The 23,473-nt window shown below is 34.5% G+C and overlaps 1 protein-coding gene across 3 annotated transcripts; it reads left to right on the top strand.

The window, feature by feature from the left end:
• Positions 1–6,734: 6,734 nt before the first annotated feature.
• LOC142635939 (sister chromatid cohesion protein PDS5 homolog A) lies at positions 6,735–22,724 on the top strand. 3 transcript variants are annotated; one of them, XM_075809981.1, is made up of 33 exons: positions 6,735–7,111; positions 9,350–9,553; positions 9,718–9,899; positions 10,166–10,292; positions 10,436–10,654; positions 10,747–10,963; positions 11,083–11,228; positions 11,324–11,469; positions 12,037–12,186; positions 12,325–12,373; positions 12,457–12,648; positions 13,536–13,718; positions 13,804–13,970; positions 14,064–14,190; positions 14,418–14,567; positions 14,691–14,750; positions 14,965–15,101; positions 15,238–15,355; positions 15,500–15,625; positions 15,754–15,950; positions 16,700–16,862; positions 17,227–17,373; positions 18,045–18,125; positions 18,221–18,886; positions 18,994–19,104; positions 19,747–19,826; positions 20,121–20,172; positions 20,323–20,409; positions 20,513–20,559; positions 20,746–20,808; positions 20,897–21,048; positions 21,683–22,104; positions 22,195–22,724. In XM_075809981.1, exons 1-33 carry the CDS (start codon positions 7,019–7,021, stop codon positions 22,243–22,245), a joined length of 5,112 nt encoding a protein of 1,703 aa, XP_075666096.1. In that variant the 5' UTR covers positions 6,735–7,018; the 3' UTR covers positions 22,246–22,724. The 3 variants fall into 3 exon arrangements, with proteins under 3 accessions (XP_075666096.1, XP_075666097.1, XP_075666095.1); XM_075809982.1 differs by having other exon boundaries at positions 18,218–18,886; positions 20,516–20,559; XM_075809980.1 differs by having other exon boundaries at positions 18,218–18,886.
• The last annotated feature ends 749 nt before the right edge of the window (positions 22,725–23,473 follow it).

The raw sequence follows: 23,473 nt of genomic DNA, 5'->3' as shown, positions 1-23,473 counted from the left end.
TAATTAACTTGATGAAATTTTCTTATATTTAAAAATATAATATATACGATCAATCATGTATGTTTATTTATTTATTTATTTTTTGGTTTGAATGGTAGGATCAATCATGGTAAATACACACTTTATGTCAAACATATATATGGTAAGTCACTGGTGAGTGTATAACTGTTTTTTTTTTTTAATAAACAATGTATAAGTGTTATTTTGTGGATTTAAAAATTATTTATATAGGTATCTGGGACCGCTTGAACAACCTTTGGTTCCGTCACTGCTGTGTGCACAAGTATGAAAATTGACTTGCTAAAAAAAATAATATTTTTTTCATAAAATTTATCATGAAATGTGGGCCATTTTTGCTTTTTGCTTATAAAGTACCAAGTACCATTTAATATATTTTTTTTGTGTCAAATTAACAATTGTTGAAAGTTATTTGACGTTAACCAGAAAAAAAAAAAAAGGAAAGTTATTTGACAAAACAGCCTTAAATTATGAAATTTGCCTTTCAATGACAACATGAATTGTTATTCCCTTTGTTTATCAAAAAAAAAAAAGAATTGTTATTCCCTTTTCAACGAAAGTACCCTATCAAAAAAAAAAAAAAAAGTACCCTCAATTTATGCATTAGAGACAACAAATACCCCATCAGTCGTGTGCAAGCCATGACAGTGTGACCCTAAAAATTAAAATTTTCCATTTTACTTTTACAGAGTGAAATTATAAAATTAGCCATACTGATGTCCCAAACAAATCAGCCGTCTCCTCCACCAGTTTCATGGCAATTTTACCCAAATTTGAAGACAATTTTGTTAAATAATACATTTTAAAAAAATTATTTGCTAAATTTGCAATGTCGTAAAAACTATTTAGAGGAATAGCATTTCTTGTAAACTCGTGACTGACTAGATAAGCGAGTCTAAGGGTCTATTTGAATAGAATTTATTTTGCTGAAACTGAAAATTAAAAACTGAAAACACTATAGCAAAATATTTTTTAAATATGTAAATAGTGATGTGAGACCCATTTTTAATAAAAAAATTGTTGAAATGTGAAGTTTGTGGGTCCTATAAACAGTACACGGTGCACTGTTTAAGGTTGGTCAAAAGTTGCGGCTTAAAAAAAAAAAAAGGAGAAAACGCGGACGCGAACGTAGAAACGCTGGATCCAAACAGTCACTAAGTGTACTCGTATTCTCTAAGGACAAGTTTTATGGATTTTTTTGTAAAATAACACCAATTTTCAAACAATTTCATTAGTTAATAAACGTTTTCAAATTATTTAGCAAACTAACATTTCAAGTCTTTTAGACTCAAGTTTCACGTTTTGGTAGTGGAAATTAAGTCTCATAGACTTGAATTCCTTAAAAGAAACCCATAAAATATAAAAAACTTTAACCTGTTTCTTTCTTTTTTCCGATTTCTTCTTCTCTCTCTAAACCTTCTTCTCTCTGTTTTTTTCCCTATATCAAAGCCCAAATCAGACCTCCAAGGCCGAAGCTCATCGTCGAGGTTTCTGTCTTATTCATATCTCTTGTTCTCCACTGGAGCTCACCTCTAATTGAGATGAATAGCGTTTGTTGGGTTTAGGTTTGTAGGTTCCAATTGGGATGAGGTGGTGTTGTGATTGTTGGGTGTGGATTTATAGGTTCGAATCAGGATGAGGTGTGGTGCGATTGGCTTTGTGTATTCGGTTGGGTTTGGTTTTGTTGATGAGATGTTTATGAGGACCTGTGAGGAAGGTTTTGATTGGATCGGTATGAGGTGGTGGAAATTTTGCCCAGATAGAGATTTTGCTTGGATCGGATTTGATCTATGAGGAAGATTGAACATGTGAGCGAATCTGTGAAGAAGATAGAACTTGTGAGGAAGGTTTTGATGGAGTTGGTTATGTAGGAACTAAAGGTTGAAGAAGGAACTGGGCTATAAGGAACTTGAGTCTCATAAGTTTGAGTTCCTCGTAGAACTCGAATCTTTTATGCTCGGTTTGTTATAGTGAACTCGAGTTTAAGAGGCTTGAGATGTTAGTTTGCTAAATAATTTGGAAATGTTATTAACTAATGAAATTGTTTGAAATGGGGGTTATTTTGCAACAAAAAAAAAAAAAACCAAGTTCTACTCAAAACATAAACTGGTATTTCTTAAAGATGAGTGTCATGTAATCGCTCGCCAACATGGACGTGATGTCTAAGTATAGAGGTGGAAGTTCAGTGTTGAGCTTATCTCTATAATAAAACGATATACAAACACAATTAGTTTGTTAAATAACTTTCAAAACATTACTATTTTTTACAAATATTTTTATTTTAAAAACAAATATTATTTAGTATCATTTACAGTGGCAATAAGTAGTTATTGAGGCACAAGTATGAACTATGAACTAGGTCCTAGGTTAAATTTTAAATAAGGTTAATTATACTTTATCTACCTTTGGTTTGGGCCATTGTAACATTACATACCCATGGTTTGAAAATTGTTACTTTTCCCACCCAAGGCTGACCCATTATGCATTCGTTTCCCACCTTATCACTTTCATTACTAAAACATTAAAAATAAAAAACATAGTAAAAATAAAAAAAATAAAGGGTAAAATATCATTTTAGTACCTAAACATTACAAAAAATTTGTTTTTTGTTCCTAAATTTTAAAAAGTTTGTTTTCTATCTTTAAACTATTAAAAATGTTTCACCTTTTGTCCTTAAACTTTAAAAATGATCTTCTTCACATTTAAACTATTGAAAGAAATTCTTTTTTCGTTCATATTTTTGTCTTTAAATTATTGAATTTTTTTTTTACACAAAGTTTAGAGATGAAAAAAGAAATTTTAAAGTTTAGAAATGAAAAACAAACTTTTTGTAAAGTTTAAAAACCAAAATAATATGTTACCTATAAATAAATCAAGATTTGAAACCTAAGGCTCTCTTTCTTCTATAACTCTCTCTCAAAACTCTATGTTTGAATCTCTTTCTCAAATCAAATATCACATTTTATGATTTGTTTTGGTAGGTGCCACCGTGACCATGAACAAAGTTATGCAATCTGTTAGGGGAATGACACATTGCAAAGACTCAAATTAAGTATTTAATATAACATATAGGAACACTTTTCAACCCAAATGCTTAAACCTATGAGTTTGGGCTTAACTATATTATAATAACCATTTATTCTTATCATTATTATTTAATGTGAGATTTCACTTAGACTTGTATACCCAACATTTAGTGAGGTTACCACTGCATACATGGGTATGTGATTTATAAAAAAAAAATTGCTGCATTAGTTGGAATCTTTCCTGCTTGCTTGTGGATTGTGAAATCTTGTTGCATTGGTCTTATTATGATATTTCACCATAATTTTCTTTGTAATTTTTTGGGTAAGATTTGTTGTATATTGTAGGCAGAGAATTTTTTATTTTTTTTATTAATTTAGTATAGATTTGTTGATTTCCCTTTTTTTTTATTACTTATTTATTATGTTTTTAATAATGAAAGTGATAACGTGGGTAACAACTGCAAAAATGAGATTATTTTGGGGGAGTAAAGTTAAAAAAATTAGAGGGAGAGTTAAAATAACCTAAATCACATATGGGTGGTAAAGTGTATTTTACTATTTTAAAAAAAAATGAGAAAGAGAGAGAGAATTCATGAAGTAATAGATATAAGTGAATTGATAAAATCAGGGCATCAGAAAAAGTTTGCTTGTTTTGATTTGTTTTTTTGTTTTTGAGAAAAGGGCATCAGAAAAAGTAAATTCCATAACTGAATGTAAGGTTATTTTGATGTTCCAATGTTAAGAAAATGAGTCATGAACTGAAGCTTGAAGTGAAGTCAGAACTTAGAAGTCAGAAGTATTTGTGCATCGACTTTAGGAATAGGACTATATGACCCTTCCTATCAACATGTTATGCCGTTTTGCACTAATGCCACCATCCTCCCTTTTCTTTTCTTATGAGTTAAATTAGCTCCTCTTTGTTTTGGTGATCTATGAGTTAATTAGTGATAACTCATCATCTCATTATATAGATTATATATGAGATATGTCTTCGTTTGATATAGCTAATTCATTGGTTTATTTTACTTTTAAAAAAAGAGTTAGGCAAAAATAACGTGTGATTTAAATTTGAGATGAAGAAAAAAAAAACCCCTAAACTTTGTAGGGCACTAGGGCTTAATGAACTAGGGAAATTTCATAGCATAAAGCATAATATGTTGGTCACAAAATTTAAAAAAAAAAAAAAATCTATCTTGCCAACAATATGAGAAGTGGCAAATTTGGGACGAGACATTTGTAAAGTAACAATCATGAAGAAAACGTACAAAGTGTAGACCAAAGTCAATTAGAGCATTGTAATTAAATAAATATTTTTTTCTCAGTGTTTTTTTAATACATCTTAAGTGAGATAAGACGATTAAAACCTAAATGTTTTCATTGAAAATACTAAAAAATATTAGTTGACCTAGAGTCATTAATGATTTTACTCAAATGTTTTAGTCATACATAAATCATCATCAAGTGGACATTATTGATCTAATTAGTTAGGCAAATTTGTTGTATTAATTATCTATAATGGAACTTTAACTTGGCTTTACTAGCTTGTTAAAGTCTCATAAATACAATAATTCTTGGGTGCATCATACAAAAATTAGGGGTCAGTTAATAGTTGCCTTTAGAGCATTTGTTAATAAATTATTTAAAGAAAATTTTGATACCATTTACATGAGAAATATAGAAAAAAGGTAAAAAATTACTTTTTTTTTCATAAAAATTCCAAAAATATTTTTTAAACTAATGGTTTTAAGACATCAATTAACTTTTCCCTAAAAAGTTATCCAACCTACGCGAGCATCACCATAAAAAACAAATCATATCAAAAGCCCATAGTATCTATTGGGAGATAGATATCAATTACACAATAGGCACAATTTGTGAAGTCAGCAATTCGGAATAAAAAAAGTTCGGTTACATTTAAGAGTTTATTTTGCTTACTTGTTCGAACAAAACCGCCCCAACAAATCAAAAATAAGCTTTAGAGACAAAAAAATAAAAAGAAAAGAGAGAGAGTGTGAAAAAAACCCTTTGTTTTTTCAATATTGCTGACACTAATGAGAGAAGTGGTTATCGAGCTTGAAGACAAAGAGCCAATTAGAGCAATGTAATGAAACATATATTTTCTCTAAGTGTTTTATTAATACATTTTAAGCAGGAAAAGAGGGTTCAAACCTAAACATTACCATTAAAAATACCAAAAAAAAAAAAAAATCATATGACCCATAGAAGAGTCAATAATGATTTTATTCAAATGTTTTAGACATACATAATTATCATAAAGTGGACATTATCAACCCAATTAGTTATGCAAATTTTTTGTATTTATTATCTATAATGGAACTTGAACTTGGCTTTATTACCTCATTAAAGTCTCATAAATACAATGTAGGGGTATTGGGCCCAGTAATTTATGAAGGACGGCCCAACGAGGTCTTTTGGGCTAGAAATCCAAATCCGAAAACATCAAAATGATCGTGGAGTATTTAAATGTCCCATACCGACCGAGGAGTAGATTTGTCCTCGGAATGTTAAGCCGATGATACACAGTATACGTGGAGGACAATAGAAAGAGCGGTAGAATGTCTAAAGTAAAGCTGCTACTACCGCCCATATATTAAAGACTCTGTAATTGATACGCTGACTGTATAGATGGAAGGATGGGACCTGAGCATAGAGCTTGGAACTTGGTCCCTAATCCCAGCGAGCTTTAGGGAAGAATGGATGGGACAAGTATCCAAAAATCAGGATTGCAACCATAAAGTGGAAGATGATGAAGAGAAGAGGAGGAGTATAAATAGGAGGGAAGGCATACGAAGCAGAGAGAGGCTTTTTGAGAAAGAAAAAGTGTATGATAATCAATATTTGTATCCAAACTTGAGAAATACTATTATAAACTATCATCGGAAACAGTCCGAGGAGGAATTCTCAGTCTTACTCTTTGCAAACGATTCTTTGTTTTGTTCCATTAGGCCCAAAGCCCGTTCTTTTTGTAATTGTCTAAGCCATCCTTGAAGTCTAGATTACAAACCCATCCTCTACAAATTCATTGTGAAGAAAGGCCTTTCAAGCCCATTTCCTCCCAGTCGTGGTTTGGGAATTTGAATTGTGTCCTTACATACAACAATAACAATTTTTGGATGCATCATAATAAAAAAATTAAAGTTTGATTAACGGGTGTCCTTACAATATTTGTTTATAAACATTTTCTAAATTGGGTTCACTTTTCAAAAAAAAAAAAAATCCAAACTACAACTTAATATTTATACTACTATTTAAAGGGTTTCTCTCGTTTGGACTTGATTTTTTTTGTTCTAAAATACCCCTACATATTTATGTTTAAGTAGAGACAAAATTAAAAGATAATCCGGTAAAAATATAACTCTAACTTTCACTAAAATATTACCTAAAAAATAGGACACTCTTTTATTAATTTTTAAATTTATTTACCCACTTATCCATTAAATTCTTAAAATAAAAATTATATATATAATAAAAAACATACGAATTTTTTTTCTACTACCACCAACCCAAAAAAAAAAAAACAAAAAAAACCTCGGTAATAAGGCTAGTTATAACATAAAATAGCTATAGCAGCACCTTAAGTGGGGAAAACAAAATAATAAAAAAAGGCCTATGGCATCTATCGGGGGATAGATATCTCTTACATAATAGGCACAGCTTTGTGAAGTCAGCAATTCGGGGAGTAAAAAAAAAACACACCCACGCACACACTTCCTTCGGTTTCATTTCAATTTTCAAGAGTTTATTTCGCTCACTTGTTCGGACAAAACCCATCAAAAAAATAAGCTTTAGAGAGAGAGAGAGAAAAAAAAGAAAGAGAGAGAAAACCCGAAAACCCCTTTGGATTTGATTTTCAGTATTGTTGTTGAGAGAGAGAGGCTGATGAGAGAAGAGCTCGAAGACGAAGTAGAGCTTTGAGAAAACAAAACACGACGCCGTTTTGAAAGAAAGAAGGAATGGCTCAGAAGCTTCAGCTTCAGCTGAAGGAGGTCGGATCCAAGCTCGAGACTCTTCCTTCTACCAAAGACTCTCTCGTCAAGCTCTTGAAGGTCCTTTTACCTACATTCCTCTTTTGCCTTTTTTTTTTTCTTTCAAACTTTTTTTTTGCTCTGTTTGGTTCCCGAGAAAAGCTTGTGGAATTAGCCAGCTTGAGTGAGGGGATAAGTTTTGGTTAGGGCTAATTTGGCGACAATTTGAGGTTTTGAATTTGTTTTTGTGTTTTTAGGTTAGACGGAGTGGTTTGTGAGTTTTAGAGCTGGTAGTGTCGGGGAATTTGTTGCTTTGGTTACTGTTTGGTGGCCGAGAAAGCTTAAGGAAAGAAAGTTTCAAATTTGACTCTTTTGTGGAATTAGCTAGCTCGAGTGAGGGAGTTAGTTTTGGTTAGGGCTAATTTGGTGAAAATTTGAGATTTTGAATTTGTTTTTGTGTGTTTAGGTTAAAAAGAGTGGTTTGTGAGTTTTAGAGGTGGTAGGGTCGGGGAATTTGTTGCTTTGTTGACTGTTTGGTTGCCGAGAAAGCTTAAGGAAAGAAAGTTTCAAATTTGACTCTCTTGTGGAATTAGCTAGCTCGAGTGAGAGAATTATTTATGTTCAGGGCTAATTTGGTGAAAATTTGAGATTTTGAATTTGTTAGTGTATGTTTAGGTTAAAAAGAGTGGTTTGTGAGTTTTAGAGGTGGTAGGGTCGGGGAATTCGTTGCTTTGGTTACTGTTTGGTTGCTGAGAAAGCGTAAGGAAAGAAAGTTTCAAATTTGACTCATGTGAAACTAAAAATTGAATTATCCTGCTTAAGTGAGGAATTAGTTGTGCTTTGGGCTAATTTGGCCACAATTTGAGGTTTTAAATTTATTTTTGTATGTTTAGTTTAAATGAAGTGGTTTGTGAGTTTTAGAGCTGGTAGTGTCGAGGAATTCGTTGCTTTGGTGACTGTTTAATTGCCGAGAAAGCTCAAGGAAAGAAAGTTGCAAATTTGACTCTCATGTGAAACAAAAAACTGAATTGGCTAGCTCAGGTGAGGGAACTAATTATGGTTAGGCTAATTTGGCGACGAATTTGAGGTTTTGAATTTGTTTTGTTATGTTTAGGTTAAACAGAGTGTTTGTGAGTTTTAGAGCTGGTACTGTCGAGAAATTTGTTGCTTTGGTGACTGCTTGGTTGCTGAGAAAGCTTAAGGAAAGAAATTTTCAAATTTGATTCTCATGTGAAAAAACTGAATCAGCCAGCTCAAGTGAGGGAATCAGTTATGGATAGGGCTAATTTGGCGACAATTTGAGATTTTGAATTTGTTTTTATATGTTTAGGTTAAGCGGAGTGGTTTGTGAGTTTTAAAGTTGATAGTGTGAAGAAATGTTTGGCTCTGTTTGGTTGCTGAGAAAGCTTAAGGAAAGAGCAAGACAAAAGAAAGTTACAAATTTGACTCTCATGTGGACTTTTTTTTTTTTTCTCTTTAAGGGAAAAAAACCTGAATTAGCTAATGAAGTGTGGGAATTAGTTATGGTTAGGGCTAATTTGGCAACAGATTTGAGATTTTGAATTTGTTTATAGATTTTTAGCTTAAACAGAGTGGCATGGGAATTTTAGAGTTGGAGATGTCGAGAAATTCATTGCTTTTGTTGAATTTTGAGGATGATTTGGTTAAGTTAGGGCTTAATTCACACTTAGTTTTCAATCTCGTAGATGAATTGTTTCCTTTCTTAAAATTCTGTGGTGTAAATTTTGTGTTTTTAGTTTTATTGGGTTGAGTGCCAAGAAACAAAACAAAAGAAAAATAGAGAACTGTGAGTGTTATGTGATGCATTGTTTTGGTTTCCAAGGGCTGAGGTGCTCAACTCAAAGTAGCCCAGAAGGGTAATAGTTGTACTGGGGTTGGCTGAATGGAATTTTTTTGTTTTCTTTGGGTTAAGGCATAAAAAAACTCTGGCTTTTGTTTGTGGTTAGAAAGTTGTAATTTTTTTTATTGGACTTTTAGTATTTCTGGTTGAAGTAGGAGCAGGGCCTGTGGGTTACTCTGTTTCTCTAATATCAATTAATTTGGGAATAGATTAGTGACATGTTGTGGTGGTTCTGCTTTGATTTTTACTTTATTAGATTGCTTGAGTTGGCTGAGATTTATGTGGACAGATAATGGTAGTCAGTTTGTGTTCTGAACTGGACTGAGCTGCAAGTTACACGATTAAGTGGTATTTGATACTAGAACTTGTCTGAGTATGCTAGTTTGAGCTGTTTTCACAGTTCTTGCTTGGCACAATCTTCTTAGTAATATTATGCAATTTTTCCTATCAACCTGCAGCAAGCTGCAACATGTCTCTCTGAGTTGGATCAATCACCATCGGCTTCAATCATGGAGTCAATGCAGCCTTTTCTTAATGCAATCGTCAAGCCTGAATTGCTGAGGCATCAAGATAGGGATGTCAAGCTTCTAGTAGCAACATGTATCTGTGAGATAACCCGCATTACTGCACCTGAAGCTCCTTACAGTGATGATGTTCTAAAGGTGCATATCTTTTATCAGGGATACTGTTTTAACGAATTTTTTTTTGAGGATAAACAGCAGAATCTGTTTTAACGAAGTTGGTTGTGCAATGCCAAATAAATTTTTTTATTTTATTTTTCTGTGTACTTGTACTCAAACCTGGTCGTTGTTGGATCTGTTTGCAGGATATCTTTCGTTTGATTGTGAGCACTTTTAGTGGGTTAAGTGATACGAGTGGTCCATCATTTGGTAGGAGAGTGGTCATTTTGGAGACTCTTGCAAAATATAGGTCATGTGTTGTGATGTTGGATCTTGAATGTGATGATCTGGTGAATGAAATGTTCAGTACATTTTTTGCTGTTGCCAGGTTTGATTTTGTCAATTTTTTAAATTTCAAATAAGTTTTGGTGAATTTCCTCACATTGATAGTATTGCAATCCTTATTTCTGAAAGTCAGTTTTACAAATATAGTTATTTCTGTTCTTATTATTTTGAGGCTGTAAGCTTTTATTCTGTCACTTCATCTGTAAGCTTTTCCCTACTTGTTATCCTTTCAATTTGTTGACTGAAGGAAGGATTTTTTTTGGTTTGCAGAATTAATAACTGCTATTCTAAATTTTGTCATGTATGCAGTGATGATCATTCAGAAAGTGTTCTGTCATCAATGCAAACAATTATGGTTGTACTCTTAGAGGAGAGTGAGGATGTCAGGGAGGATCTTTTGTTTGTTATATTGTCTATACTGGGTCGTAATAGAAGTGTAAGTATATTTTCTTTATGCTGGCATCTGCAATTGATTGAAACGATTTTTGAGTAAAAGTAACATGCATTTAGTTGCAATGACATTAAGTTTATATTATACTACTTTACAAGGGAACTGATTTTATAAAATTTGAATTCCAGGATATTACTATGGCTGCAAGGAGGCTTGCGATGAATGTCGTAGAGCACTGTGCAGGAAAACTTGAAGCTGGCATAAAACAGTTCCTTGTATCATCAATTTCAGGAGATAATAGGTCGTTAAATAGCCAAATTGACCACCATGAAGTTATTTTTGATATATATCGCTGTGCTCCTCAGATCCTATTAGGAGTAGCCCCATACCTTACAGGAGAGCTACTGGTAATTACTGATTCAGCGACTTCTGTTTTTGTGCTTCACCTTTTGAATGGTATTTAATGATGATAAAGGCTTCTTGGTTTCTTCATCTGCAGACTGATCAGCTAGATACTCGGTTAAAAGCAGTGGGGTTAGTTGGAGACCTATTTTCTCTGCCAGGCACTGCTATCCCTGAAGCATTTCAGCCTATCTTTTCAGAGTTTTTGAAGAGGTTGACTGACAGAGTTGTTGAGGTTCGAATGTGTGTTCTTGAACATGTCAAGAGCTGTCTGCTCTCTAATCCCTTAAGAGCTGAAGCTGCTCAAATAATTGGTAAGCAAATGAAATTGATACACAAATATACATTTCTGTAACATTTACTAATGTAATGTACCAGACAAATACCATTGATGTAACATCTACTGATATTGATATTGGTCAACATTTTATAGATGCACTTTGTGACCGGCTGTTGGACTTTGACGAAAATGTACGAAAACAAGTTGTTGCTGTAATCTGCGATGTGGCATGTCAGGCTCTAAATGCTATCCCTCTTGAAACTGTAAAACTTGTAGCTGAGCGCGTTCGGGACAAATCTGTACATATGATTCCCTTTCTATCTGTTTGTGCTTGTTTGTTTCATTAACTACCCGGTGATTCTGTTCTAATATTTGTTCTGCTCTGTATTTCCAGCTCCTTGTTAAAAAATATACCATGGAGAGACTGGCTGAGATATACAGGGTGTATTGCTTGAAGTGCTCTGATGGCTCAATTATGTCTGATGACTTTGACTGGATTCCTGGGAAGATTTTAAGATGTTTTTATGACAAAGATTTCCGGTAAAAATTTTAATCCATTCTGCACAAGATTTAATTATTATTTGGCTTATGCCTTTTCATGGTATTTGGCTTCAAGCAAAGCGAAAGGCTTTAGGTTTGCCATTTTTACAAATGATTTGAATGAAGTACTGCATGGCAGCCTCATACCTTTTTTTTATTATTCAAAGATGATGGGTTGTATAGCTGACCTGTTAAGAAACTGAACTAGTTGTATATGAGTTGAACTGTTCAACGATGAAAAAAAAACTTGAGTTGGCAATGGCTTGTATAATTTGCTTTTCTTTTAAAAAAAAAAAAAACCTGCAGTTTTAAAAGTCTAGTGGAAGCAGGAAAACTTAAAACAATAATATCATTTCATGGGGCTCTAACAATTATAGCTAATTCCAAAGAAAAGTCTAGTATGATATTTGTTACATACTGAGAATAAACTAAACTTCTCCAGATGGATATAGGAGTTTGTACTAAATTTAGTTTGGCCCAACTCCAGGAATAATACTGCACTTTGATTTTGTAAATTTTGGTTCTTTTTGCTGAATGTTCATGTTCTTAATTACTTTAACTGTGCAGATCAGATACAATTGAATCTATTCTGTGTGGGTCCTTGTTCCCAATTGAGTCCTCGGTCAAAGACATAGTTAAGCATTGGGTAAGAGTTTTCTCGGGCTTTGATAAAGTTGAGGTGAAGGCCCTTGAGAGGATACTGGAGCAGAAGCAAAGGTATGCTTATAACCATTTGGTGTCTTAGCACCAGGCAATTAGATTTGACTTTTGGATTTTTATGAATCTCCCAATCTTTCAGTTTTGATATGTGATGATTTGTGGATTGATTTTGGGGGATTTATTCTGGGCCTGCAGGTTACAACAAGAGATGCAGAGATATCTATCTCTTAGGCAAATGAATCAGGTTTGCAGATGTTGAAAGTTACACATATTGAACTGTTATGAGAATTATCAAAATCAAAGAGATTGATTTCCATTCAAATGCAGGATGGTGATGCTCCTGAGATCCAAAAAAAAGTGATTTTCTGCTTCCGAATTATGTCTCGTTCGTTTGCTGACCCTACAAAGGCTGAAGAGAATTTTCAGATCCTTGATCAATTGAAAGATGCTAATATCTGGAAGATTTTGACAAATCTTGTTGATCCAAACACTAACTTCCATCAAGCTTATACTTTTCGGGTAGGAATTTACTGAGTAATGCCATCTAATTTAGAATTGGTTTTGTTCAGGTCACATGTGTAAGGAAATAGGTAAAGTCATAGATTTAGGGTTCCTTTGTTTCAACTCCAAAGTTTGGGTTTTGATTGAACTTGATATATCACCTAAAATATGAGAGTGGAAAATCCATAATGCGTTGGGATTCACAAATGTGAATTTAGATGTTGATTGCAAATTCTACAAATATAAACTTTGAGAGTAGTTTTTTAATAATCTTTTTTAACACTTAATAAGGTATGCTGCTCTTTCTACCATGATCACCTACATTAGCTTGTCATAATCTTATTGACCCTTCATCACTACCATCTGCATATTACTTCCCCTACAGACACTTTAGTAATTGTAAAAACCTGTGCTGTCTTTAACAACTTTCTTAATACCAATGTTATGCATACTTGGAAACACTTATCACCACCCAAGGCCCAAAGACTTCATATTTACATTCATCAGTACCATTGCTATCAGTTTTGTAGGCACAGACCCCACAATTACCTCAGACAACTGTGAACACTACCACTAATATTACCTCGAGCTTCAGCAATATGGTGCTACCATTCTGCCACTCAAGGTGCCATTTTGTTGCCTCTATCAGAATCACATCCTCAACACCTGCACATCCATTGTAAACTTATTGGTTGTATAGTTCCAGAATCAGATTGTGTTCAATTTTAAGAAGAATTGGAATTCTGATCTTATTTCAGGATCTTCAAATTCAAACTCTATGCAAGGAATAATTTCAATCTTGTGAACATAATGCACCTTTATATATCCTTATTAATGGCAGTGGGATACTGCATGTTCTAATTTTTTATGTGCTGGTTTTCATATGATATTTTCCTTCCTTGTAGGATGATTTGCTTAGGATACTTGGTGAGAAACATCGACTCTATGAATTTCTGAGCAATCTCTCTGTGAAGTGTTCTTATTTACTTTTCAACAAGGAGCATGTGAAAGAAATACTTTTGGAGGCTGCCACACAAAAATCCACCGGGAATGCACAATATACTCAATCATGCATGAATATACTAGTGGTAGAAGCATGTCATTCTTACATTTATTCCTGTACAGAGATTGTTTGAGAGTTACTTAATTTAGTTCTTTTCTTCACAATTTCAGATCCTTGCACGCTTCAGTCCATTGCTGCTCAGTGGTTCTGAAGGGGAATTATTAAATTTTCTTAAAGATGATGATGAAATAATAAAAGAAGGTGTCTTGCATGTTCTAGCAAGGGCTGGTGGTACCATCCGAGAACAGCTGGCAGATTCCCTGGCTGATTCATTGAGGTGCAACTCTTGAATTTTTTGACTTGTGATGCCAAGTCCCTTATGTATTAATGTTAGTATTATGTTTGTTATCTCACTATTGTTTACTTGCAGTTCCATAGACCTTATATTGGAGAGGCTATGTTTAGAAGGGAGTCGAAGACAGGCCAAGTATGCTGTACATGCCTTGGCTGCCATAACAAAGGATGATGGACTTAAGTCACTTTCTGTTTTATACAAGGTTTGTTTCTTATTTGGCTGTGGAAACACTGGTGCAATTAGTTTTTTATTAGGCAGTTGATACTCTCTCATACATAACTGGTAGATCTCCTTAGCCCATAGCAATTTCAATGCCTGCATATAATATTTGCAATTGATACCCTCTCATACATAACTGGTAGATCTCCTTAGCCCATAGCAATTTCAATGTCTGCAATTTCAATTTCAATGTTCTTCCTCAATTTGCAGAGGCTTGTGGATATGTTGGAGGAGAAGACACATTTGCCTGCTGTACTACAATCTCTAGGGTGTATAGCACAGACTGCAATGCCAGTTTTTGAAACCAGAGAGAGTGAAATTGAAGATTTCATAATAAACAAGATTTTGAAGTGCAGTAATGTATGGCTTCCAATATCCACCGGACTTGTGCAATTATTTCCTATTTTGACTTTAATCATAATTAGTTTTCATTTATGTCCGCTCCACCGACATTTGATGTATATTAATGGTTTACTGTTTCAGAAAGCAGAAGATGATTCAAAAGCATCTTGGGATGACAGAAGTGAACTTTGTTTGTTAAAGGTTGGTTATTTTGGGGGGAATTGCATTTCTATTCTTTTATTTGTTTTGTGATAATAAAAGCAGCATTGATAAAAATTCTTTGATAGTATTATCTATAAAAAAATGCTTTGATAGTATTGCCTTGACAGTATGTCAAGGATTGTTATCTTCTGATATTTTCAGTAATGCAGTAACCTAATGATTGGTTTACCATTTTTTTTTTGGTGTGTGGCAGATTTTTGGCATCAAGACTTTGGTTAAAAGCTATTTGCCTGTTAAAGATGCTCATGTTCGTCCTGGCATCAATGGTCTTCTGGATATCCTCAGAAACATACTTTCTTTGGGAGAGATATCAAAAGACATAGAATCAAGGTAATATCTGCCACATGGGATCATTTTCAAACATCACTATAATACTTTGTTGATTTTTGTTTTATCATTTACTTTTAATGTTTAGCTTGTTCGATAAAACTTGAAATTATATATACAAGTTTTTGGCATCATACAGCTCAGTTGATAAGGCCCATTTGAGGCTTGCTTCTGCAAAGGGGATTCTTCGTCTTTCAAAGCATTGGGATGAGAAGATTCCTGTTGATATCTTCTACTTAACCTTGAGGACATCAGAGGTGGACTCCTTTCCTTTAAGGCTTGTTTTACTATATATGCTTTTGTTGTTATTTTGTTTTTTCAATAACAGAAAACTTAAGATGTCAAGTTTTCACATAGATCTGAAAGTATTGCCTTTCTTTTGCTTGCTACTGATCTTGTAGATTAGTTTCCCTCAAGCTAAAAAACTATTCCTGAGCAAAGTCCATCAGTATATAAAGGATCGACATTTGGATGCAAAATATGCGTGTGCATTCTTAATCGGATCCAAGCCGCTAGAGTTTGAAGAGGTAACTATGCTAAACTTGATTGATTCATGTTAGTTTCCATGTTCTAGTCAAGTCCATATTATGTATGCCATGATGGTTATATTTATGAGATATGGTTGGGTGAATCTTGTGTTTTGTTTGCTATGCAGGATAAACAGAACCTTGCTGACATTATTCAAATGTATCATCAAGCAAAGGCTCGACAACTCTCTGTGCAATCTGATGGAAATTCCTTGACAAATTATCCTGAATACATTCTCCCATTCCTGGTTCATGCCCTTGCTCATCATTCATGTCCCAATATTGATGAATGTAAGGATGTCAAAGCATTTGAACTAATATACAGGTATATACGTGTATATTTAATAAGTTACACACTCACAAAATCTGGATCCTTGTGCACTGGGTACTACCTTCTTTACCCCCTAAGTAGGTTTTGAACCTACAACCTCATCCACCACCTATTCTTATGGGGGGAGGAGATGCCAATTTGAGCTAGAGTTCATTGGCTATTTCACATTTTATATTTTCTTAGATGAATTTCTGAATACTGTTTCATATGAGGAAGTTTTGTATGTAATGGGTGCTGGAATTATTTAGAGCAGCAGAAGGAAGAAAACTAAACCCAAGGCATCGTAACATGTTTGCTAATTTATAAGACCCCAAGGGGTAGCACAATTGAATAGGGACCAAGTCTCATAAAAGAGGAAGTCACTGCTTCGAGTGTCCTTGGCCAAAACTTATTTTAAAAAAAGTCTGTTAATTGATATGCTACAGAATTATGTGGAGATTTTTTGAATACTGAATATGTGCATTTTCAGCAGACTTTATCTACTCTGTTTAGTAATTTCCTTGAGCAAATTCTATCTACGGTTTTTCCTTATGCATTTCTACTTTTGTGTCAGTGATTCTTCCTTTTTCATCAATGGATATATGTGTGCAGCATAGCTTTGAAACATGACTGATTGTTTCAATGCAAATAAGGGTGAACTATTCTGAATTTAAGGATGTTGATTGTAGCTTGAAATAATCATGTGGTATTTGGTATGTATTGTGAATGCTCATTCTTGCTGACCTTTACACTATGTTTTTCAGGCAATTGCACTTAATTATTTCTATGCTGGTGCAAAGAGATGAAGATGCCAAGTCAGAAGCTAGTACCAACAAGGAAAAGGAGAAAGAAGTTATTTCTGTTATTAACTCTATCTTTCATAGTATCAAGTGCTCTGAGGATGTGGTTGATGCAGCAAAATCAAAGGTTCTTATCTCATATTCTTGGCTGTTTCAGTTATTGTTAGTGTCCGTTTGGGAACAACTGATCTAGCTTTTTGCTGAAAACTTTTTGCTGAAAGTGTGCCAAAGTATACTTGTACCTTGCAAAAAATTTGAAAATGTGAGAAAAGGTGGGAAAAAAAATGAGATTTTAAAAAGCTGTACATAAAAACTAAAAGCTAAAAGATGAAGCAGATGCCAAACAGGCTCTTAATAGTATAATTCATCAAAACCGAAACAAGAGATTTTAGAACATTGAAAAGAGATGCATTAACTCCTATCTTTTATTTTTTTTGGATAAATAAATGCATAACTCCTATCTTATCTGTATCATCATTTGAAATTGTCAGAACTCGCATGCTATTTGTGACCTTGGGTTGTCAATCACCAAGCGTCTAGCTGCGAAGGAGGATGACTTACAAGGGTTGACTGCATCAATCCCTTTGCCGTCTATGGTGTATAAATCGTTTGAAAAGAAAGAAGGGGATGACTCTGTGGTAAGTTCTGCAAAGAATTCATTTGCATTGTTTTATCATATCTTGTATTGGGTTGAACACCTGAAGAAGAAAAACTTGCTGATTCTTGTATTTTTTAGTAAACTGTATATAATATTGTTGGGATGCTCATGCACCACCTTACCTGATTACTTATTTTTAATTAATATTTATTTATTGATATGTAATTTTGTAATCATAATTATTTAAGAAGGTGGTTTATGTGGCAATTTTGACTTACAACTACTTTGCTACTTGAATCTGTAATCTATATTAGTTGATGATGCTGTTCAATGAGTTTTTGTGTGATGCTCCATTGTGTGCAAAGTTCCATCACTTCAATTAGGCAGTGATGTCAGATCTTTGTGTGTGTATTTGTGGGTGGGTGGATATGGCATGTCATATTTGAAGTTGGGTGTAGATGTAGCTTTGCTTAGTTTCTGTACTTGGTGTTCATTTTGCAGGAAAGTTTAGATTATTTTAGTTTTAAATACTATAAACAAAATGATGATGATAATTTGAGGAAAAAGAATTAGTACCTACAGATATTTTATGACTTGGAATGATGTTTATCACCCCAAATTTGACCCTTCTTGGAGTCTGCTACATTAATTTGTGCTTATATTTTTTGTTTTTATATCTTGTTCACTAATTCCCTTTCTTCTATTCAACAGGCCAATGTGGAGCAAACATGGTTGGCCGATGAAAACATCTTGACTCACTTTGAATCACTTAAGTTAGAAACTGATGAAAAGGTTAGTTCTCTTGATTAATAGCTTTCAGCTACATGGTAATGTTTGGTGATATTTTATGCATCTTTACTAAAATAGTGCTGCTTTTATAATAGCAGGTTTTTTCTGAAGGAGCTCAGGATGAAGAAAAACATGGTGAAGTAGATGGAAATGAAATTCCCATAGGGAAAATGTTAAAACACTTAAAATCTAAGGGGGCCAAGGCTAAACAGGTGAAAAAGAACAAGTCTTCACCAGCTGAAGCAAAAAAGGCTGAAAATGATGTTGATATCTTGAAAATGGTGAGGGAAATTAATATTGATAACTTGGGGATGTCCACTAAGTTTGAATCAAGCAACGGTCATGAACATTTTCCAAGTAAGAAAGCAAAAGTTGATCCTAAGCATGAAAAAGGTAAAAAGAGAATTGCTAGTGATGCAACATCTGTTCAAGTACCGAAACGCCGGAGATCATCACCAGCTCACAGTGCTTTCAGATCACCGACTAGTACTTCAAAGTCCCGTTCAAGAGTTTCTGGGGATGAATTTGATAGAGGCAGGCTTTCCCCAGTTCAATCCATTGAAATGGATCAAGACACTGGCTCTGATGTAAAAGACAAAATATCTACGCAGAAGAAAAAGGTTGCAGGTGCTGAGACAGACTTGTTGGTATCTTCCATTCAAAAGAACAAAAGCTCCTCATCAAAACAAAAGGGCAAGTTGTCTGACCGGGGCCATAATGATGAGGAAAATGAAGTGGGAGAAGCCAATGACCATGACGTGGAGGTGAGCTCTTCTACTTGTCAATATGCTTTAAGAGTTACTTAGACTTAATATTCTCCTGGTGGTCTAAAATTGAAGATATTTACTTCTTTTCTTACCTCTCTTTGCAGAAGCCTAATGTGCTGACAGAGACTGATAAAATTAACATAAGTAGTAATGTCAAGTCTCCAATGGGGTCTAGCAGGAAGCGGAAGAGGAGAAGCATTGCAGGATTGGCGAAGGTCACTATTTTTACATTCTTTCTGATCAATACTATAGTGTTGCTCTTGTTAATGCACATCTTGCTATATATGAGTGTGCTTTTATTTTTACTTGCAGCAACTCCAAAAAGGAGTGATGCCTTCCTAGAACCTTTTAGAATGCAAATATAATGAGATTTATAAGTTAAATGTTTATATTGGTTGCTTTCGTTTTGTACTACTCCCAGTTGCTGAAAAGGTGTGATTGCAAAATTTAAAGTATTTTCCAGTCATAATATTGATCATGATTGTGTAGCAGAATGATACAAAGGACACATCAGAGCTAGGACAGTAATTAAATGATCTCTGATTATAAATCTTATATCTCCTATTTTTAGCATTTTAAAAAGTGCTATGATATACCAAAATATAATGAAGTCTTTTGTGCTCATGTCTGCTTTAATTTCATATTGCAAACCATCTTCTCCTGTGCCACCCCCCCAACAGCACGCACACATATAATCCTCCATCTTATTCCCACAGGAGGAGGTGCCATTTGAGTTAGAGCTCATTGACCCCTTTGTTTTTTTCTTTTATTGAGGTTCATGGTGTACTCTGTATACAGAATCAATTACTTCCCTTCGAACATGTCATTATATGACCTGATGTTTTTTTCCTCCACAGTGCACATCAAAGGCTGGTGGACTAGATATCGAAGATCTGAGTGGTTGCAGAATAAAAGTTTGGTGGCCTATGGATAAGAAGTGAGTCCTCTTTCCATCTATATTAGGCAGAGCAAGGAAAGCAAAAGAAAGCTTGAGGCCATACATTTTTTGTCACAAACACCCATGATCAGTCATACTTGCTATGAGATTGAGATTTCAGAAAACCTTTTAACATATCCACCCTGTGTCATTGTTTGTAAAGGCCCTACTTGCTTGCTGAAAACAGTATTTTTATTTTCCATTCTGTGCCTTATTCTTCTCAAGGGACAAACTTTTGTCCTTTTAATTTTAGCTCAAACATTCTCCCTGATCTCTTGTTGCCAAAATTCACAGATTTTATCAAGGCACGGTTAAGTCTTATGATCCTCTAAAAGGAAAGCATGTGGTAAGCTGCACCTTGTTCTCTCCCACATAGTTACATTCTTGGGATTAGTTGACAATCTTTTCACACTTAATTACTACCAAATAATACCTTTTAGTCTTAATTATTTTACATGATATCTATCACATAAGTTTCATAAATTTCATATGGAAGGTATTATATGAAGATGGGGATGTGGAAGTTCTCCGTTTAGAAAAGGAGCGCTGGGAGCTTGTTGACAATGGTCGCAAGCCTTCAAAGGTTTAAGATTTTCATTTGCATTCTTCCTCTAGCTGAAGAAATTCCAATATTTGTTTTTAGCAGAGCAATGAGTTGTAACTTATTTCTGACCCTTTTCTTTCAGCAAAAACAGAAGTTAAATTCATCAAAGGGCACCCCTTCGAAAGAAGTGTAAGTACTGCCTTTCTGATACAGTATGTAGGTATCCTCATGCTCCAATGGTCAAGTCATATTTTTGAAATGAGAATTTGTACTGTTTGGCTTCACAGCAATATCTGTGTATCTCTATCATCTTCATTACGTGGTTCTGCACTGGTATGCTATCTTCTTTTATTCATCTCTTTCATTGTTTTACAGGTCACCTGGGAAGAAAAATAAAAATTCAGGTGGTTCTCATCGGAATAAGGAATCAATTAAGAAGTGAGTTAAAATTAGCATTCCAGGTGCAATTTTTTAGTTTCAGTTTACTTGTTAGGTAGGAATTAATTAAGTAATCATTTTTTCCTAGTGTTAAAGGAAAAAGAACTCCAAAAAGAAATCCAAAGCACGGACGGAAGGGTGTATTAAAAAGTGACTTGGGTGAAGCTGAAGACAAAGGGAATTCTGACATGCCAAATCCTGAACCCACCACATCATCCAAAGCAGATGAAATGAACTCAGGTGAAGTGTCTCAACCATTTCTATAGGTTATTAATATGCACCAATAGTCGTTGGACTTTGGACCAATTGGCATCCTCTCCCCATACTTTAGTGGTGGGTGATATCATGGGTCAATCCCATGTGAGTTGTGTATTCACTGCTTGTAAAAGAATGTCAAATTATGTTTGCTTTATTTATGCAACGCAATGTGCTAGGGAGTTGAAAGGTGGTTTTTGTTGGTGGTGCTGCTGGTGGCATTTGAATAAATGTTATCCCAGTTTTATACATGTATCAATTCAAATATATTAACCAAAGCCATTTAATTTTTCATTTGGATGTGGAATGCTGACCATTACAGGATTGTGTAAAATGTTGACATCTTATGAAACAGAAATATGTACAAATTCAATATTTATTTACATGATTGGCCACAAGCATATGTTCTTTGAACGAAAGATGGACACTTCTTACTTGTTGAAATTATGGAGTTGTGAGGTGTTTTGCCTTTAAACATAAGTGAGAGAGTGGTCGCATCACTGAATTCTTTCATTTCAAGTTATTTGTTTTCGTTCCTGACGTATAAACTTGTGCAGTCATCGTGTAGATGATAATACATATGTTTCTTAGTATTTAATTCATATGTTTTTCTTTCCAGATGATTCAGAAGGGGAACAAGCTGAAATGGATGAAAACCTAACAGATAGTGAGGAACCTGAGAAGGAGGTGAAGTCAGTTTCAAAAACAAAACAGTTGGAAGACACGGAGAAGAGCCCAGATCTTGCAGATGAACCTGGTGGAGAAGAAAATCCCGATTCTGAAGGGATAAGTGCTGAAGATAGCGAGACTGTCCCACAAGATAGTCAAAATGGTCCTGAAGAGAAATCTCATTCAGAAGATAAAGAAGCAGATGAATCAAGCAGCACCTTGAAAGAGGTATCTAATGAAGAAGACAAATCCGATTCAGAAGGGAATCAAGAAACCAATGAAAGCAGTCCCACAAAACCGAAGAAGCCTAGAAGAGAGTCATTAGATCCTTCTGATGCCCCTGATGCTGAAATTTCTGATGATGAGCCTCTTGTACTTATCTCCACCCTTTGCATTTAGTCTAGATTTATATTAAGCTATGTTAGCCTGCATCGTAAAAGTTCCGACTCTTATTAAATGCAGATGAAGTGGAAGCGGCGAGCAGGGAAAAGGAAAAGTGGCTCAAGACGGTAGCGTAAGTAGCTGTAGTAGCGGTGACGTACAATACTTCACTGAGCTGTGGTGCTGTGGCAGGTTCGATGTCAGTGCTTTCTGTCTAGTTATAGGCGCCAAGAGTGAAAGAAGATGAATGCCATTCAATTATGTAAACAAGACTAATAAGCGTACAGAGTAGTTTGCCAGGCAGCCATGTGTAGAATGTAAAATAACAGTAGAAATTCCCACGTTTAGGTAACCAGTGCAGTGTTAGAAAGTGGGGGTGATGATCCAACAGATGACCGTGTTAGTGGCTAGGTGGTAGTAGGTTTGGCACATAATTCTATCATGAGGTGTGGTGCGCATCTTTTTTGATCTCTCAGATTGATTAATTGATGGGCCACATGTACAGTTTATACGTGGGGATAGATGGATGTTAGTATATTCATGTTTGATTCCTAACAAAACCTCTACAAGTTATAATCTGACTGCTACTCTGTCTACAGTTTTTTCTGTAATTTGTATTCCTCACTTCTCTGTTTTCTTTAACCACAATTGTTGATGTGCCTTTGACCCTCTCCTCACTTTAACAATCACTGATCACTTTTTATTAGCACCAGTCAAAACGTACAACCTTAGTAATTGTGAAAAAAGATTATGACACCAGACTTATTAATGCACGTGGTAATTTCAATATATACGTTGGTTAGACCCTAAACAAGAGCCTTCTCGCAGCCCAAATCTCCCGTCAAGGTCACGTGGAGAGGGTCAAAGGCAACTCGGATTGACCGTGTCTAAGAATCAAATCTCTTTGCCCTTGGACTGCATCAATATTCATCAAATGTTAGGCTTCCGCTGCAATCTTTGTGCTGAATGGGCTTCCACTACAATTAAAATTTACAAGTGTAAATCTTTTCTATTTGTTTTAGTTTCTTTATTCAACTTACATTCTAAGAGCCATATTTGATTATCACAGTCACATCGCCATCAATAGCTCCTTGATAGAAGCGCATACTTTATGATCATTGTTGTTGTCCTTCAGACATTTACATCAGAATGCTTTGACCCGGCTGTGATGTCTCAGCTTTTTTTGAATTGAAGTCTTATCCCTGAATAATAACAAAAGCATCTATTTTCAAAGTTACCATTTTATGAATCACCTACCCGTATAATTAATTATTTTTTTTATGCATTGACACATCCTAAACACCAAACTAAAGAAAATTGATGAATTAAATCATTTTTTATTTGGCTGAATTAGACTAAA

The sequence above is a fragment of the Castanea sativa genome, chromosome 5, assembly GCF_040712315.1.
Source record: "Castanea sativa cultivar Marrone di Chiusa Pesio chromosome 5, ASM4071231v1".
Lineage (NCBI taxonomy): Eukaryota > Viridiplantae > Streptophyta > Magnoliopsida > Fagales > Fagaceae > Castanea > Castanea sativa.
This window is presented reverse-complemented; position numbering and strand designations above follow the sequence as displayed.